General features: G+C 51.6%; 1 protein-coding gene across 1 annotated transcript; it reads left to right on the top strand.

The window, feature by feature from the left end:
* Nucleotides 14,597-18,027, top strand: APBB3 (amyloid beta precursor protein binding family B member 3; the record flags this gene model as incomplete). The annotated part of the gene is given in 11 exon segments (XM_021410103.1): nucleotides 14,597-14,723; nucleotides 15,687-15,877; nucleotides 16,192-16,268; nucleotides 16,468-16,528; nucleotides 16,746-16,886; nucleotides 17,065-17,192; nucleotides 17,307-17,312; nucleotides 17,393-17,507; nucleotides 17,583-17,676; nucleotides 17,758-17,841; nucleotides 17,917-18,027. Coding segments are annotated over 11 exon segments (1,057 nt in total), but the record flags the coding sequence as incomplete, so codon positions are not given.

The following is an 18,038-nucleotide window of genomic DNA, read 5'->3' as shown; positions in this document are numbered from 1 at the left end:
GCAGAATGAGGTAAACTCTGCAGGAGTCAGAATTAAATGTTGATTTGTTCACAGGGCCCAGTGAAGGCCATTACCCACAAAGCCTTCCTTTCGACTTGCTGGAGTACATATTTGGAGGTTGTGATTACAGACAGGCAAAACACTGTGGTAAGAAAACTCCTTGCTTGTCTGATGAAGCAGAAGGGCCAAGGCCTGACAACCGGACCCTGGGAGGGGAGATCCATCCTGTCTGGCTCAGGGCTGTTCCTGGGGTCGGTGGGATGGGGTGGGTGCAATGCTACATGGAGGACAATGGCATGACACCTCCCAGCCTCTGCACGGGGATGCAGGTGGCCCCATTGCCATGAGCACAATAAATCTCCTCACAAACCATAGCCAAGGGGACAAAGACCTTGTTGCTGGTGGGGCCTTCCATCCTCACCAGCACTCTGCCTTCTCCTCTGCAGGCTTTGCTATACTGCCCCAGACAGCCCCCTATTTCCCTGCAGTCTGCACACACCCACCTCTCCTTCTCTCTTTTATCTAACCCTGGCATTTCAGTCATTTCACTGATGTCTCTCAACCCTCACTGAATGTTCCTTGAGAAAGAAAGCCATGGTGTGACCCAAACTGCCTTGAAGTGAAACCACTGCACTACCCCTCCAGTGATCTCTCTTCCTCCACGTGCCCAGACGACATATTTCAAGCTGCACTTTGTTGCCGTTTTCCTCTTTCCCGTGGTTCTCCACTACCAAGGTAAACTCTGTCATGTTGGAAATCACCTCCTCATGGAATCTCTATCTATCATCCTTCCAGAGGCCTGTCAGCTGAAGACACACAAGGAACAACACCATCATCTTCAAAGATATGGCCTTTCAGCTTCTTGGGTAGAAACAATGACGTTGACTCATCACAGCATTCCCCATTATCTCTGCCCTGTGGCCTCAAGCTGATCAGACGCATCATGTTCGTACATGTGACCTCACATCTTGAAAAACCCATGTCCCCTCAGAGACCTCACCATTCATGCCCTGATAAATACGCAAAGTTAAAGGTTAGGAGATGGGTTGAAGAGAGGAGGTGGGTGCAAGGTGTTCAGGTGTTAAGGAGTAAGGATTAGAGCTCACCTTTCAGGATTAGACATTAAATGGTGGTGCCTAGAGCTGAGTGCATTCCTTTGAGAGGCAAAAAATACGTGTCTCTACTTTTGCACCTGATAGTGTTTTGTTTGCTGATGCACCTCTGCTCTGCAGAATGTAGAGCTGTCAGGCAGACTGCAATGGTAGCTCCCCTCATCTTCTCCCCTCTCTTCAGCTGTTGCTATACGACTTCTTATTCTGCAGGCGGAGCTTGAGTGGCTCTCATCATGGCATACCTTTGTTCTGAGTTGTGTGAAATTGTCTCGCTTTGCTTTTAAAGCCTAGGCTAAAAGCTTCAGAGTGCATGCTAAATGAGGGGTCATAGCTCCATGGAAGTGGCTAACTTCTGGGATGGAGGTGTTGTTTGCTTTTATAATGGTCAGCAGTTCTGGCCCGGTTTGGCCTGGTGCTGTGACTCATGGGGCAGGGAAGGAGGGTCGGGAAAGGCAGAGAGATGGGCTTGAACACAGAGCAGTAGCAGCGAGCTCAGGGAGATACTCATTTACTAACTATGGTAGCGGGATGCGAGATCACACAGTGTCTTACGGTATCATTGGAGTTGACGCTAATAAATCAGATAAATGAGAGAGAGTGTGCCCCAACGCAAAGGCCTCACTCTCATGCTGAAAAAGAGACGGGCAGTGTGCACACAGTGTAGGGACGGGCAGGAACAGGAGGGGCCATCTTGTGACGTGTGGGCACTTTTGTCTTTCCCTCTGAGCGGAAATCGGAAAAGGAACAGTGACATCTGCGGGGTGATGGAGTTCTTCTCTTCTGAGGTGGGCACTGGCACTACCAACAGCCCACGGAGCTGCAGCACTCACTCTTTACCTCCCTGTGCACTGCACAGTATGATGTTGTGGAGTACCAATAACAGAAATCACAAACCCATGGCACGGCATCAGCACAGCCCTGAGGAGTGGTATGGACACGGCATGGCAGGGAAAAGGGATTTCCCTTCTGATGGAACAGTGCCCAGGGAGTGCTTCTGACCACAGCAAATACTGCAGCTCAGAGGTCCCACCGTGACATCACAAGCCCTGTGTGCTTGGGGCTGTGGCTGCCAACAGTGAGTGCCACAGCCGTGAGCACTGCACAGGAGGGTGGGCACGCTGCATCAGCCCTCGTCCCAGCTGGCGGTGAGAGCGGGGGGAGACTGACGGGTGCTGCCTGCTCTTGTTGCCGCGCTGACCGTGTGGCACAGCCAGTGCACTGGTGTGTCAGCTGGGAGGGAGAAGGACTACTGCTGTGCCTGGGTAAGCCAGAGCCGGAACTTTGTCAGAAACACTAACTGCTGCAGCAAGAGCAGAAGACAAAGGGAGTTTTCTTCACAACGGCAACACCAGCTGCATGCAGAGCTCTTGAGGAGATGGAGAAGAACTCTTGCTGACAGAGATCATGGCAGTCAGACACAAGCTGGATCTAATGTTGGGCAGCTGATTTCCAGACTCTGCTCTCCTCAAGAGACTAAACTGCATGACAGAAGAAAGCTGGGAAAATGCTTCTTCCTCATGATTTTTCACTTGCTGATACTTGCTGTACAGTTCCTGTCCAAAAGGAGATTTCAGAGATCAAGGCAGTCCTAGGAAGAGCGAAGCCAGCTCTTTCCAAGAGCAGGGGAAGTCCCTGTGGAGAGAGCACCGAGAACTTGAGCTTCCTCTGAGACCTTCCCCACCATGCCACAGCAAGGAGACGACCGTGGTTCCTATTCCTGCTCTGCGTGTAGAAAGGTATGGCTGCGTTTCTTTTGCTTGAGTTTTCTTCCTTTTTTTCGTTTTTAAGGGGAAGGGGTGGAGCAGGGGGGAGACCCACTGGTCATCTGTTACCTCAATAATCGGGTTGATTCTGCACTCGCTGCTAACAGCCTGAGCTAATAGCATGGGCATGTTTCAGGCCGGACTCTTATTTTCCTGCTTGGTTTCCTTTTGGTTACAGGGAGACAGCTGTCTAAAGATGTGTTTTCAAACCCAATCCACAAAAACATGTTTCATTGCTGTAGGTGGTTCAGTGTGCTCTTGCAGGCTACACGCATTTGCTGTAAAGTCTTAGTGGCTTCTGTTGCTAGGGGAAGACTGGGAGGAGGTAGAGGGAAGAGAATTCAATGCCTTAGGTATTAGGTATCTTAGTGAGAAATGCTGGCATTAGGTGCTGAAAGTCTTTTCTCCGCAGCTGCAAAAGGACAGCGTGGCTGACTCCCTAACTTGCTGGAGCCGGGTGATAGCAAAGGATGGGCACTGCCCTCCTGTGAGCTGTGCTTAGTTATGGTCTGCCAGGTCTCTTCTGTCCTGGATTTCTTCAGGGAACGTTGTTCTAGCTGCTTGGAGTAGTAAAGGGTGGGGAAGAAGTGCTGGACAAGAGCTAAGACTCTGCACGATAATTTCAAGTGGGTTTAACCATGGCATCCGAAGACATTGTTTCCCTTGGAATAATCCCAGCATTGTGCAGGTGTTTCAGCTGAGCCCCCTGAGCTGATGTCTGAGAGCGCCTGCCTCCTCCAACTGAGCAATAGGAAAGCTGAATGTGCCACAGCTTATGCAGATGTTGTGATATGCTCCCAAATCTTTTCCTTTAGTGATAAATAATGTCTCAGCACTCTGGTATCCTATCTGGCACGATCTGGAACGTCTCTGCAAACCTTAAGTGCCTGCTTTCACCACCATTTCTTCGTTTCTCTCTTCAGAAGCAGCACAGTGCAGTTCCCCACATTTGGGAACAGCAGCCAGCAGGCTGCCAGAATGCAAACAGTGCCTTTCCGCATGCGAAGGGACACAATGGAGACAGACCATCCTTACTGCCACACAAAAGTGAGTTTCTTCAGTCCTCTGTCATGAAGTATGGAAGAATTAATTTTGAGCATTACTTCTGAGCGGGTGCAGTGCTATAGAGGATGTCAAGTAACCATTCACTTGGGAATGCAGGAAGGAGCAGTGAAAAGTGGAATATTAGTTTGTGTTTTGGCTGTAAGAGTGGTGTTGTATTTTGGGGAGGGGAAATATGGGCTAAGATGGAAAACAGGAGGAAGAAGGCCAGTACCTGGATAGCTGGCTGAGCTTTGGTGACTGCAGCAATTTGCGTAGAAGTGACATTTGTTTTGCACGGTGGGGTTAAGAATGGCAGCTGATGGGGAGTGGGAGCTGCTTGAGGGACAGACTTCCACTGTTAGCTGGGGGGCATCGAGCTGCTTCTGCATGCAACCTCAGCTCTTACACTCAGCCAGCAGATATTCTCGATGGGAATTCTGAGATCAGGTCAGAGGCCGAGCAGTCTTCTCTCTTATTTCTGTGTGGTGGCCATTGTATGTTTGGCAGAAACAACAAACAATGGTTTTTTTTTGACTTTCTGATAGTTCTGTTGGTTTTGGTTTTGGTTTGGCTGGTGTGGTTGCAGTGGCTAATGGCAAAACCAATGTCGCTATGCAACTAGAGAGAGTACTGAAGAAACAGGAGGGAAGGAAAGAGCTGCTGGCGGCAGTGCTGTACCAGAAGCTGCTGTGGAAGCAATAAAGAGGCCAACAGGGACAGTTTTGGTGGCAGCAGTGTGATACAAGTCTGTGTGTAAATGGTGGTGCTTAGAGCTGAGTGCATTCTTTTGAGAGGCAAAAAATGTGTCTCTGCTTTTGCACCTGATGGCATTTTGTTTGCCAGTGCACCTTTGCTCTGCAGAATGTAGAGCTGTCAGGCAGACTGGGGTTCATGTGCTGCCATCTGAGCAGGAATGAGACTAGTAATGCTTTTTGTAAGCACATTGCAGTTTAAAAATCAGTATCTGTTTTGGCTGTAAAACCAGTATCTTTTTTGTTTTGGGGGGGGACATGGACTTACTGGACAATACTTCTACTGGCTACTGGTGTCTGTGAAATCAACACACAACCTGTTGTTTGAGGGACAGAGCCTCCACTGAGCGCATCCATTGAGTTGTGCTGGGCAAGGGGGGAAACAGAAAGCCTCTGCGGGTAAGAACTTCCTTTGAGCTGTGATGCAGGTACCTGCTTCTAAGTAGGGCTGCATGAAGGGGTGTGTGTGATGGAGGAGAGAGGAAAGGACATTGCAGATCTGTGCTGACGGCAGAAATGGCACAACATTGTAGCAGCAGAAAGGCAAATTTAAGAAACTGCACTTGAAGACGAGAAGTTAGTGGTTGGCAGTGCTAAAATCTTCCTCCAAAGAGATGCTCTGCAAGTATTTCTTGTTTCACTTCTGTCAGAAGCTGATGCAAGCAGCCTTCCAGCGAAGCACAGCCTTGCGGAAAGGCAGGGGAGAGACATGGAGTGTGGCACGGCACCAAGGAGAGGTACAGATACACAACAGGCATCTGGGTTTGATGCACTGTCTTTCTAGTTGGGCTTCCTGTCTGTTCTTTTCTGGGACTGTTCTCGTTGCGTGCTGTTTGAGGTCTTAATCCCTGGGATTTACAGTTACCTTTCCTGTCCTGATTTGAAATGTGAACCCAAACTTCACGCAGGATCCTAAGATCCATGATGGTGAACACTCAAGATGAGGTTTCCTAGTATTGTGGCCTATTTTGCTGACCGAAAGCAGTGCTGGACTCTCTTTAAATCTTGTTGCTTCTCCTTTCTTGATGGTGACAGTGAGAAGTGCTGAGCCAAATGGAAAGAGCCGCATGAATGCAGCACAAGAAGTCCATTCTGAGAGAGCTCATTAAAGAACAGAATCCAAAGCTCATCTCCATGCTGGAGGGCTTCCTAGCAGAGCAGGTCCCAGCTCAGGGGGAAGACCTTCCCCTGCAGTGTACCCCCACTCTCTCTCCAAGACCTTGGCTGAAAGAAAGCGCAGGGGCTTTGAAGAAGCAGAACAGACAGCAGAACAGCAGCCTGCCAACAAAAGTGAGGGGTGAGCACAATGAGAACACTCAGAGGATGCGTCAGAGCGGAGACAGCGTGCCGGCTCCAGCAGCACACCCTGGGCCTGCCCCAGCGCAGCTCTCAAATATGATGTAAGAAGGCAGTGCAGTACCTGCCCTGCTGAGGTGCTTCCCTTAGCAAGCACACTGAGTTTGCTTGGGGTCGGCTTTGCTTTTTCCTTCTCTGTAGAGGGGAAAAGAGTTGAAGGCTACAAAGTCCAAAGGCAAGGAGGTGCCAAAATATGTAACCACATCTTTTTCCATTAGCAACATGATGGTCTTCTGCATGTCCCACTGGAAATGTCATTCACTGAGAGGCCTGCTAGTCCTATTTCCTTTGTCTTTTTTCTGCCATCTGTTTTTATGGTACCCATGTTTCTGTAGTTTTGCTGTTGACAAAATGAATTTATCTTTTTTTCTTGCTTCATAGCAAGAAGTGTGCACCTCACCCAGCAGGCGTCTCTGTTGGGGGAGGAGAGGCTCCACCTGCTGACTGATCACAGAAGGCAAAGGTGTTCTCCCGACTTCCATGCAATGGTAGCTCCCCTCATTTTCTCCCCTCTCTTCAGCTGTTGCTATATGACTTCTTATTCTGCAGGCAGAGCTTGAGTGGCTCTCATCATGGCATACCTTTGTTCTGAGTTGTGTGAAATTGTCTCGCTTTGCTTTTAAAAGCCTAGGCTAAAAGCTTCAGAGTGCATGCTAAATGAGGGGTCCTAGCTCCATGGAAGTGGCTAACTTCTGGGATGGAGGTGTTGTTTGCTTTTATGATGAGTGTATAATGGGCATTGCCCACCAAATGGATGGCATTTTCTCCAAAAATGACAGACTTTTTTTCCGGAAAAACAAATAAAATAATTTTTATCTCAACTCTCTACTTTGCTTTTCTGGTTTTTTTTTTTTTTTTTTTTTTTTTTTTTAATTCTCTCAGCCATACTACCAACAAAAAAAGGAGTGAGCCAGAAACTAAGTGGTGCGAAACTACCTGACAGGCTTAACCACCACCACAAGGAAAACAAGCAGCCTTTGTGCAGTCTATTCCTTGGGCATGTTCTTGATATAAACTCTTAAGGAAGACCTGAAGCTGCAGGCACTGCCCTGAGCAGATCCCTTTCTGGGATGGTAGTGCTGTGGAGGAGGGAAGTTCCGTCACAGCAGCGTCCACTGCCTGTAACTTCTTTTCATCGAATCATATTATCATTTGAGTTGGAAAGGACTTTTAGAGGCCATCTAGTTCAATACCCCTGTAATGAAAAGGGACACCTGCAGCTCAATCAGATGCTCAGAGCCCCATCCAGCCTGACCTTTATTTTACATCCTTTTACCACTACTGGTAAATTTGTTATCTCTCCTCATCTTAATTGGATCATTTTGTTTTTGTCTTCTCCGTGAAGGGGGGACAGGAGGGTGAAATGGGCCAGGGAGGCCTTCTCCCCATTCTTCTCCCCCATCGCACATGAAACCGTGACAGTATCCTTGAACTGTTGTTAAGCCATGGGGTTTGATGTAGTTTGTGACAGCCTCAGAACTGAGAAACCATGAGTGCAAAATGGGAGCAACAGTGTCCTTACATGACTCATGACCGATTAAGGGCAAAATGAGTAAGGGGAGCACTCCCAAAATGGCCACCAAGGGTCATGTGAGACCCCCATACTACCCATGCAAGCACAGGCGGCCAAAAAGCACCTGCAAGGGGATGGAGTGTGGGCTTGCTCCTTATGAACATGTAGGTAGTAGGTGTTTCTTCAGTATTAACGAGGTTGAGTACATATGTATCACTACATGTATAAAAAAAAAATCTTGATTGATTTGTAGAAATAGTCCACCTGGCACCTGTGCAGAAAAATAAACAACGTCTCCTCTCTAAACACACCTTGCGAGTGTGTTCCAGAAGTGCACAACTGTTATGTTGTCAGTAACATTGCCCTAACTCAGAGCCCCACGGGCATGGTCTGCAGGACCCTAAGATCTCTGCCTGCTTCCTTCCCCAGAGCGCTCACCGAGGTGCAGCTCTGCAGAGGACCTGGCAAAGAGCTCATTCTGCCCACGATCACAACCAGACCGTGGTGCCCCAGCTGCCCCCAGCACCCATCAGCTTGCGCAAGGGTTTTCTTTGAGTAATGGCCAGCACGCAGGGTGGGAGGCTGTCTCAGGGACACGTGCTGGGGACAGAGGCTGAGGAACAGCCACAGGATCTCAGGGCTACCGGTCATGCTAGCACCTGCAGGGAAATTTCTTGCCTAGATCAATTCTCATCAGTCCCCATCCCTTTACTGTCCTGTTGGGCCATTCCTGGTGACTCTGCTGGCTGTACTGGTCAGGGTGGGAAGCGGACCCAGATAGACAGGGATGGGTGCAGCTAAAACCCCTCCCTGGGAGTGTGCAAGATAAAGGGAAACTAATTTACTAGAAGTGGTAAAGGATACTCTTTGAGTATGCAAAATGATTGGAATGACTGGACCATTTCCAAAGCATTCGGAGTGTACAGGCGCGCCTGGGGATGACAGCACTCCCTCTCCAGCCTCCCTGCCCTGTGTTTGTTACAACCCAGCTGCCACAGTGAAGACTGCAGACCCCTCATTTGCCTGCAGATAAGAGACAGGTCATGGAAGCTGTGAGAGTCAGCTCTGATCCACATTGTCCACGGGCTCCAGGAGAAAGAGAGTGGGGTGGTGTCTCAGTAGAAGTGGAAGGAATCAAAATATTAATGTATCAGCATGATAACCATTAATAAAAATAAAACAACAGAAAAAAGTATATATTAATAAAAATAGATACATCTAAACATAAAAGAGCGTAGTTCCTCACACTGTAGATGAAGCAGTTCACTGCTGGAGGCACCACCAAGTACAGAACTGCCAGCACCAGGTCCAGGGACAGGGAGGAAAATAAGGGAGGTTTAAGATGGGTGTAAAAGGCAGTGCTGAGAAACTGGGAGAACGCAGCCAGGTGAGGGAGGCACAAGGAAAAGGCTGTGCCTCAGCACAGCCCTGAAATCTGCGCGTAGGACAGCACAATAAAAGCTGAACACTATTGTCAATGGTTTACAGGCGTTCAGCCCAGTTCTGTGACGAATGGGACGGGGGACCCACGGGCCCACGCCCTGGGAAAAGGGAAAAGGAGATGGCCCTGAGAGCAAAGAATGGCGGCAACAATCTGAGGAGAAACAAACTAATTTACTAAATAACATATCGGAATGCAAAACAACACACTATAATACAATATAATTACAACTGAAGCTGATAAATCCAATACAGAGAGAAAGAATGTCCCAAAATCAAGGTAGGCCTTACTCTACTACAGAGGATAAGACGGCTGGAGAGCGAGGTGCTGCCAGGACGAGAGATGGGTGGAAAAAAGGGACGAGGTCTCGTGATCTGCGAGTTTTTATCTTTTCCCTCTGGCCGGAAATAGTAACAGAGGAGCAAAGTACCATGGGGACTGTAGTAGTCCTTCTCTTCTGAGAACCAGGTATATACACTACATGATGTGGAATACCAATAACCGAAAATCATAAAACCATGACAACTATGACAGTTCTGACACTTACAGAGGCCTCAGAAACCCTGCAGAGTGCTGGATGAGAGAAAAACAAACAACACAGCCAGAAGAGAGATGTGAGTTTCAGATCATTTATATTTTGCTGTATTCTTGGTCTACTCCTGCTGCATGGCTTTAACTCAGACTCATGGCCAAGCTGTGGCAGACTATGCTATTAAATACTAAACTCACCTCCTTGTATGAAATGTCCACAAGATGTACGTTTGCCTTGAAAGCCTGTGCTTCCTGATTTTAAGTAAAGGTTTCAATTACTACTACTATCAAGATGGAACAATTTCCAAAATTATGCCAGGTGACAAATTTCACTAATGCAAGCCCTTAGTGTACCGCTCTCTAGGTTTTTCACTGGTCTCTGATAACTTTGAGGAAAGTGTGACAAATACATGGAGAAAAGGTCATGAGAGGGAGTGATGAGCTGCTGAATTATGGGAATACACCCAGTGGCTCTGAAGGCACGTCCAAGGAACACACGGACTGTCAGGCTGAAAAACACCACTGCTTACAAGAGACACCACAACTCAGAAAAGGTCAAATGATCAGTAAGCTTTTCTTGGCATAAAGTTCTAAATTAACATTAGGATCAGAGGAAGTAACACTCAGGTCATAACAGAAACTCCAATGACAATATCAGCTTCTTTAGACAGCCCAGATGTATTTCACCAGACTTCAAGGGCTTTTCTTAGCTGCACAGAGTGAGACACTGTAAGGGATGTGCTGAGTCACAGCCTGAACCACTGATTGAGCTCCTGGGGAAAAGACCTGGTCAGCCCTGGGAGCACAGGTGAAGGCAATTCACTGTGTGCCCAAAAGGGCTGGAGCCTGGCTCCTCTTAGACCTCATTTAAGGGCTGACTGCCCCTGGGGAAGGATCTTTCTGGTGATGTAGGTTCCCTCATCTTCCCCCTTCTCTTCAGCCATTGTTATACTACTTCTTATTCTACAGGTGGAGCTTGAGTGACTCTCATCATGGCATTTCTTTGTTCTGGGTTGTCCCACTTTGCTTTCAAAAGCCTAGGCTAAAAACTTCAGAGGTCATGCTAAATGAAATGTCATAGCCCATGGAAGTGGATAACTTTTGGGATGGAGATGTTTTTTGGATTTATAATGAGCGTATAACGAGCAAAGTTCACCAAAAAGATGGTGTTTTCTCTAAAAATGACAGACTTTTTTTTCCGGAGTAGCAGATATAGCTGGTTTTAATTTGATTACATTTCAGTGTATAGAGCTCATCGATACATTAGTCTTTTCTGCTGGGTTCTTCTTGAAGGAAGAATCCTTCTTGGTGAGCTTGTGCAAGGCTTTCGGCTGTTGGAAATCAGTGATGATAAATTCATTAATAAAATGAAGTAACTACCTTTACATATACTTTATTGTTATTCCTTTTTCCTTACCACTGCATAAACTAATACGCCACTGCTTCATGAAGCCTTTTAAACGCCAGTAAGCTGGAAACTACTGATGCTTGCTTTATAAGTTATTTGCACAGTATTTGTCCCATGTTCAGGGAGGACCTCCATTCCCCACCCCTTCCTTCCTCATGAAGGGAGCGAAGAAGCGGAAAAGAGGGATTTTGGCTCAGTAGAGATAAAGGGAAACTAATTTACTAGAAGTGGTAAAGGAATGTGAGATTATACAGTATAAAGGGAATCAAGGGTAATAAATCAAACAAATGGGAAAGGGAAAATCTCTGAATCACTCTGCACTGTCAGCTGATCGGATTAGGGTCATCGCTTTTTTTTTTAATTCATATCATAGAATCATAGAATCACCAAGGTTGGAAACGATCTTCAAGATCATCCAGTCCAACCATCCACCTATCACCAATAGTTCTCACTAAACCATGTACCTCAACATGTCTAAATGTTCCTTGAACACCTCCAGGGACGTTAACTCCACCACTTAATTTCCATCTTCCTCCCAAGACAGACAAGAGACAATGGTTTTTCTTATATTCTCTTAAATGTTCTTTTTTCCCCAGGCTATTTCCACTTTCTGAGATGCTAATGCTTTTTTTCAATTTCTTGTTTTATCCTCATTAGTGGTACATCACTGCCATCCTACTTCTTCTCCAAGCACATTTCAAACTGAACCCATTTTCTTCAGAGCCAACACCAGAAAATAGTGACTTACAGAATTACTAGATGTCTCATGCATTTCCCTGAGGAGCAAAAGGGAAAGCTGCTTCATATGTATAAAGGAAAACCTTCCCCAGGCTCTCTTGGACAGCTGGCCTTCACTGCTGCTGACTCTCAGAGCCATATAGCATTGCCTGCTGCAGACAGTAATAAAAGTGTCACTGTAGGTGCTGGAGGGGAATGAGGATGTGGGATGTGGTCAGTCCAAAATATTTTGCCTCTGACACTCCTTCGTCCCCAGGCTCTTCCTCTGCTTCAGCACAAGGTCCCTCCCATGGGATGCACTCCTTCACTGTATGGGAACTGCTGAGTCATGGCCTGAACCACTGATTGAGCACCTGGAGGAAAGACCCAGTCAGCCCTGGGAGCACAGGTGAAGGCAATTCACCTGTGCAACCAGAAGGGGTGGAGCCTGGCTCCACCCCTCTTAGGCCTCATTTAAGGGCTGACTGCCCCTGAGGAAGGATCTCTGCCTGGAGATCCCTCCTCGGTGGGAGCCTTTTCCTGCGAGCCCCAAATCTTCCGATCTGGGTGAGCGCTGTATTTTCCTTCCACCTTTTGTAACGCTGTTTCCATTGCATTAGTCCTGCTTATCGCTACATTCACAAAATGAGATTCCTACAGTTCAAAATTCTTCAAGACCATCTTCAGCATGGGTCCATACAATGAGGTGCAAACAGTGCAAACCAGGGGCGTGTCCTTTTTCAAGCTGGCTGGAACTGCCTCTTATCTAACAAGGGGTACCTTTTGAGCTCAGCTCACAGGTGCCTCCCCTGCTATGACCTCCTACTAAAACCTTGCTACACAAAACCAATACAGATGCAAAGGATGCATCCATTTTGATGAGTCCCATCTCCAAGCCATGCTAATTTGGGGTGCACTGTGCTGCACAGCATAACAATGTGAGCATACCCCACTGTCAGAAATCATGGAATCATAGAATATCCTGAGTTGGAGGGATCCACAAGGATCAGTGAGCATTTGAGTCCACATAGGTCCATCAAAGAATTAAACCATGTATCTAAGAGCCCAGTGGTTTCTTGAACACTGACAGGCTTGGGACTATGACTGACCATCCTTTCAGCAAGTTTTTTTTCCCTAATATCCAATCTGAGTTTCTCTTGATACAGCTTTAAATCATTCCCTTGCAATCTATCCCTGGCCAGCAGAGAGCAGAGACAGTCATCTCCCTCTCTGCTCACCCTCATAAGGATGTTTTGGATAGCAATGAGGCGATCCTTCAGTATCCTCAATGGCAGAGTCCCTGCTGTGTGTACACAGCTCTTCATGGAACTGAAAACAGGTCCCAGCCTAATGCACATTCAGACAGCCCTGATTTAATATACAAGGAAGGTCCCCAAAATCTAAATAAATACATACATACATACATACATACATATCAAAACATCAAAGTCGTTAGTAATGACAGATTAAGATTCGTATGGTGTTATTTACCACCAAAGCTGATAGAAAAACAGTCTTGCTCATTTGGCCAGACTCTTTTCAGCAGTGTGTGGAGATAGGACAAGGGGAAGCGGCCACAAACTGAAGCATAGGAAGTTCCGCACAAAAGTGCATAAGAACTTCTTCACAGTGAGGGTGATGGAGCACTGGAACAGGCTAGCCAGGGAGGTGGTGGAGTCTCCTTCTCTGGAGACGTTCAAGACCCGCCTGGACACCGAGCTGTGCAACCTGCTCTAGGGAGCCTGCTTTGGCAGGGGAGTTGGACTTGATGATCTCTAGAGGTCCCTTCCAGCCCCTACAATTCTGTGATTCTGTGATTTGATTTATTCCCAAGAGTGTAAATAAGCAGCACAACAGCTTAGTATTATCTCACCTCACAGAGTCACTAGATCTCCCCGGAGGCGGCAGCCCTCTTTTCCACTACACAGATATCAAAAAAGTATGTTTTACCATTGCTAAGGATTTGTCTCCATTTGGGGTTGGGAGTGGGTTTTGTATTAGGCAAAGAGCCTGACAGACCTCTAGAATGGAGATCCCAAAGGCAGGTTCACTCACAGGCACAGAAAAATAACCGTCTATCACACGTCCAGTAGCAAGCTGAACAGGTTCATGCTGTGCTCTGTGATGTACTGGCTCCAAGAGTTGTAGTGAGCAGAGCTGCATCTGGCTGGGGACATTTCACAAGCAATGTTCCTTATTGGGCATGTAAACCTTTGGACGAATTGTCTGTAACAGCACATGAAGTGACCCATGTGGGAAATCATCAGCTAGAACTGCCAGCTCAAGACGGCACAGAAAACAGAAGTATCAAATTAGGGACACAAAGCTCTAGACTTCTGGTGACAAGGGGAATATCCACATGTCCTCAGCACTGCCTGGAAGAGACTGGACCACAGGCAGTTATTTTTCAGCGACGTTCAAATTCTTCCCATTTCCCTCTAAGCAGGGGGGATCTGAGCATGCGTGAGAGAGAATGAATGCAGAATAAGCACAGATGGAGAAGAGGAGATCTGTGAGAGAGGGAGGGAAGCTGAGAGAATGTACGGGTGAGAAGAGGGGAGAAGAACCAACCTAAGGGCACACAGAGCAGAATAAAGCTGATCTGAACCCACTACCACAGTCAAATCCTCCAATCCTGTTCCCAGATACCCCCATTCACACTCAAACATCCCCTTTCTTGCACCTGGAAACGCTCCTTCCACACACGCTGAACTCGAGTAACCCTGCCACGCACCCAAACACCGCCTCGCATTTCCAAAAGCCATCCCACCGCGCTGCAACACCTCCCTCGCACACCCCGCCGCTCCGCATCACCCCCACCCGCATTCGCCCTTCCCACGTCCAAACGTCCCCTCCCGCACGCCGTGTCCCCGCCGGGGGCTGCCGCCGCCGGCCCCTCCCGCCCCCGCACCCCGCCGCCCCTTCCCTGCGCTCGGGCTCCCTCTGCGGCCGACCGCGTCCCCGCGCCCCGCCCCCGCCGCAGCCGCCGCTCGGGCCGCACCTACGGGAGCGGCAACCGGGGGCGGCAGCCGGGGCCATGCTGGGCAAGGACTACATGCTGGCCATCATCCTCGTCAACTGTGACGGTCAGCCGCGCCGGGGTCGGGCGGGGGACGCCGTGGGGAGCGGGGCCGGGGCGGGGCCCGAGCGGCGGCGGCGGCTGTCCGCGGTGCTGAGCTCGCGGGGCTCGTCCCGGGCGGGGGGCCGCGGCCCGGAGGCCTCTTCTTCTGCGGCAGAAGGCCGGGGCGGCGGCACCTCCCCTCGAGCTCTCCCGGGGGCGCGTGGGGCACTTGGCGCTCCGAACGGCGCTGGGAGCACCTCCGCGCTGCACGGGCCGCAGAGACGGGCTGGGCCCTGGCGAGGCGGGCGGCGGAGGAAGGGCGCATCCGAGCGCTGCCCAGCCGAGCTCAGACGGGGGGTGCTGGCAGAACCCCGAAAGCAGACGGGAGCTGGGTCCCGCGCTGGGAGCACTCGCGGTCCAGCGGGAGGCTCGGCCTGGCCAGTGGCAGCCAGAGCACTGTCACTGGTGGATGGCGCAACGCCCGCCCCTCCTGGCAGCACCGCTCCGGGGGACAAGCACCGCAGGGGGCACGATAACCTCTGTATTTTTAGCTGCAGACCCGGGAGCAGATCCCGTTACTTATCTGCACCGAGGGCTTGCTCTCTCGATCTCTCCAGGGCTTGCAGGAGAGGGCATCCTGCACTGCTGGCAAAGAGCCAGGAGCTGTGTGATGGCAGGGATGTCCCTGGGCCCCTCCTGGGCACCCCAGCTGGGTGCCTCCCCAGTGGGGACACCCCACCTCTCAGACTGCCAGCGAAGCAACTGCCTGTGCCGACCGTGGTGCAGGGGTCTGCCGCTGCTGCTGCAGCCCCTCTGGCATCTCTCCAGGCCCTCCTGCTCAGCACTCCCCTGCTCCACGCTGGGGCACTGGGTCGCAACCCAGAGGCCACTGCACAACCCTTTCCCCACCAGCTTACTGCTTACTGCTCCCTGCAGCCGAGAGCAGCTGTGGAAGCCTTCCCCCTTGCCTCACCCTCTCTCTGCATAGACAACCTCTGGAGTGACCAGAGCCTGGAGACGGACCCTGACCTTCCCCCCGGCTGGAGAAAAATCCATGACTCTCTGGGCACCTACTACTGGCATGTGCCCACGGGCACAACACAGTGGCAGCACCCTGCTTGCACTACCAGCCCAGGAGGGTGCCTGGAGGCTGATGGAGAGGAGACACTCCAGAAAACGGTACAGGACGTGGGCAAGGAAGGAAGGAAGGGCTGGTGCTGGATCCCAGCAGCCAGGGTGCAGGTGCAGGAGTCTCTGGGTACTTTGTGCAGCCTCCCATTGGAGCTGGACACTCTCTGTCACCCCAAAGTCCTGCTTGGCCCATTCCTGGCCAGGGTTAAGTCCCTTGAAGGACTTCAGGAAGCCCCACGGTGGCCCCACCCCAGCCATCCTGCCAGGCTGTCCATGAGCTGAGATTGCTGTCCCAGAAGGGAGGCCTCCTACGGGTGCCCCTGCAGACATATGCTCTCCTGACAACCCCTCTTCTCTCTTAGGACTGCCAGGCCTCTGTGGTGAAGCCCACGACAAAAGCCAGGCCTGTTCCCAGCCCCATGGCCTCACTGACCAGGAGGTAAGGCTGCCCCTGTGCTCTGCTGGTTTGTGGCTGAGGAAACTCGGGGTCATACTGGGACCAGCAGCTTGAGCCGGCACCGTGGTGGGATGCTGCCCAGACAGTGGTGTGGGAGTGTTCAGCTGCTCCTCTTGGCAGTCAGGGTCAGAAATGCTGAGCAGGACCTTTCCCCTCCCCACCTCATCCCATCCCTTCACAGGACCTCACTGACTTGGCGGGGAGATGACTTCCAGCAGCATGGCGCAGAGCCCAGCTCCAAGGTACTGCATCAAGGCACTGCCCTGCACACGCACAGCCCCGCACAGCCTGAGGGCTCCCTGTGCTGTCACACACCAGCTGCCAGCACTGGCACAGCAGGGGGCCGGCAGCAGCTGACGGGCACCAGGGTGGGAGCAGAGCTGGCTGTATAGGCACAGAGAGGCACAGGGTGGAGGCTATGCCAGCCCGGCATCCAAGCCCCAACACCTCTCTGCTCAGTGCTTCGCTGTGCGTTCGCTGGGCTGGGTGGAGATCCCTGAGGAGGACCTAGCACCTGGCAAGAGCAGCATTGCCGTCAACAACTGCATCCAGCAGCTCTCCAACAGCCAGGGCCGGGGCTCCGCAGACAGCTGGGGAGAGGTGAGTTGCGTGGCAGGTCCCACCGCTGTGCTCTGGTGCGGTGCTGCGGGATGGGGCTTTCCTCATCCTCGGTGTAGTTCTGGGCTGGGCGGACAGGCCCCGTCCCCAGGAGTGGGACATGAGATGACGTGTGTGGCGGGGTTGCTACAAGGTGAGGGTGCCCCCCGGCTCCCCACAGGGCCAGGACCTGGTGATGATCCTGAAGAAGGACACCATGAGCCTGGTGGACCCTCTGGACCACAGCCTCATCCACTGCCAGCCCATCCTCAACATCCGTGTCTGGGGCGTCGGCTGCAACAACGGCAGGTGCTGGGCGTGGGGCAGGGCCGTGGGCGTGCTGCCGCTCCGCCACTCGGCCCCGAGGGGCCCAGGCACGAACTGACCGCCCCACTGTTCCCCCCACCACCACGCTGCGCACAGGGACAGGTAACGGCAGATAAAGCTGTGCGGGCCACGTGGAGTGCTGCCTCTGACGAGGCTGCGCTCAGTCCTCCGTGGCCTCGCAGGGACTTTGCCTTCGTGGCGAGCGACAAGGACACCTGCGTGCTCAAGTGCCACGTCTTCCGCTGCAACGTGCCAGCCAAGGGCATCGCCAAGGCGCTGCACGGGATGTGCTCCCAGGTGTGCTCCGCGGAGCTCTCCCGTCGCGCCGCCCCGGGAGCGCAGGCCCCGCACAAACGGGATCGTCCCTCGCAGATCGTGGCGGAGCGCGCAGCAGCCGGTAGCGGGCCGCCACCGCGCAGCGCCGCGCTGGAACCCATCTCTGCGGCCACATGGCCCCTGCGTACTGGTACTGGTGCCGGGCGCACCCCGGGGGGATTTGGGGACCGGGCTGGGGCGGGGGTCCCACTCACCGCTCGTATCCCGGCAGAGGACGTCCCGGACGCCGTTGGGCGGCCGCCCCGGCGCTACGAGGCGTTATACATCGGCAGCCGGCCCGTGCCCAGGGCCATGGGTAAGGCCGCCCCGTCCCGCCCCGCCCCGCCCCAGCCCGCAGCGGGCGGGGAGCACCGCGCGCCTCTCCCCGCAGGGATGGACGTGCTGAACGCCGCCATAGAGCAGCTGCTGGCGGGCCCCGGGCGACACAGCTGGACGCCCGCCCACGTCTGCGTGTCCGACACGGCCGTGCGGGTGCGGCGGGCGCAGGTGGGG

This window comes from Numida meleagris, chromosome 12 (assembly GCF_002078875.1).
Source record: "Numida meleagris isolate 19003 breed g44 Domestic line chromosome 12, NumMel1.0, whole genome shotgun sequence".
NCBI classification, from domain to species: Eukaryota; Metazoa; Chordata; class Aves; order Galliformes; family Numididae; genus Numida; species Numida meleagris.
This window is presented reverse-complemented; position numbering and strand designations above follow the sequence as displayed.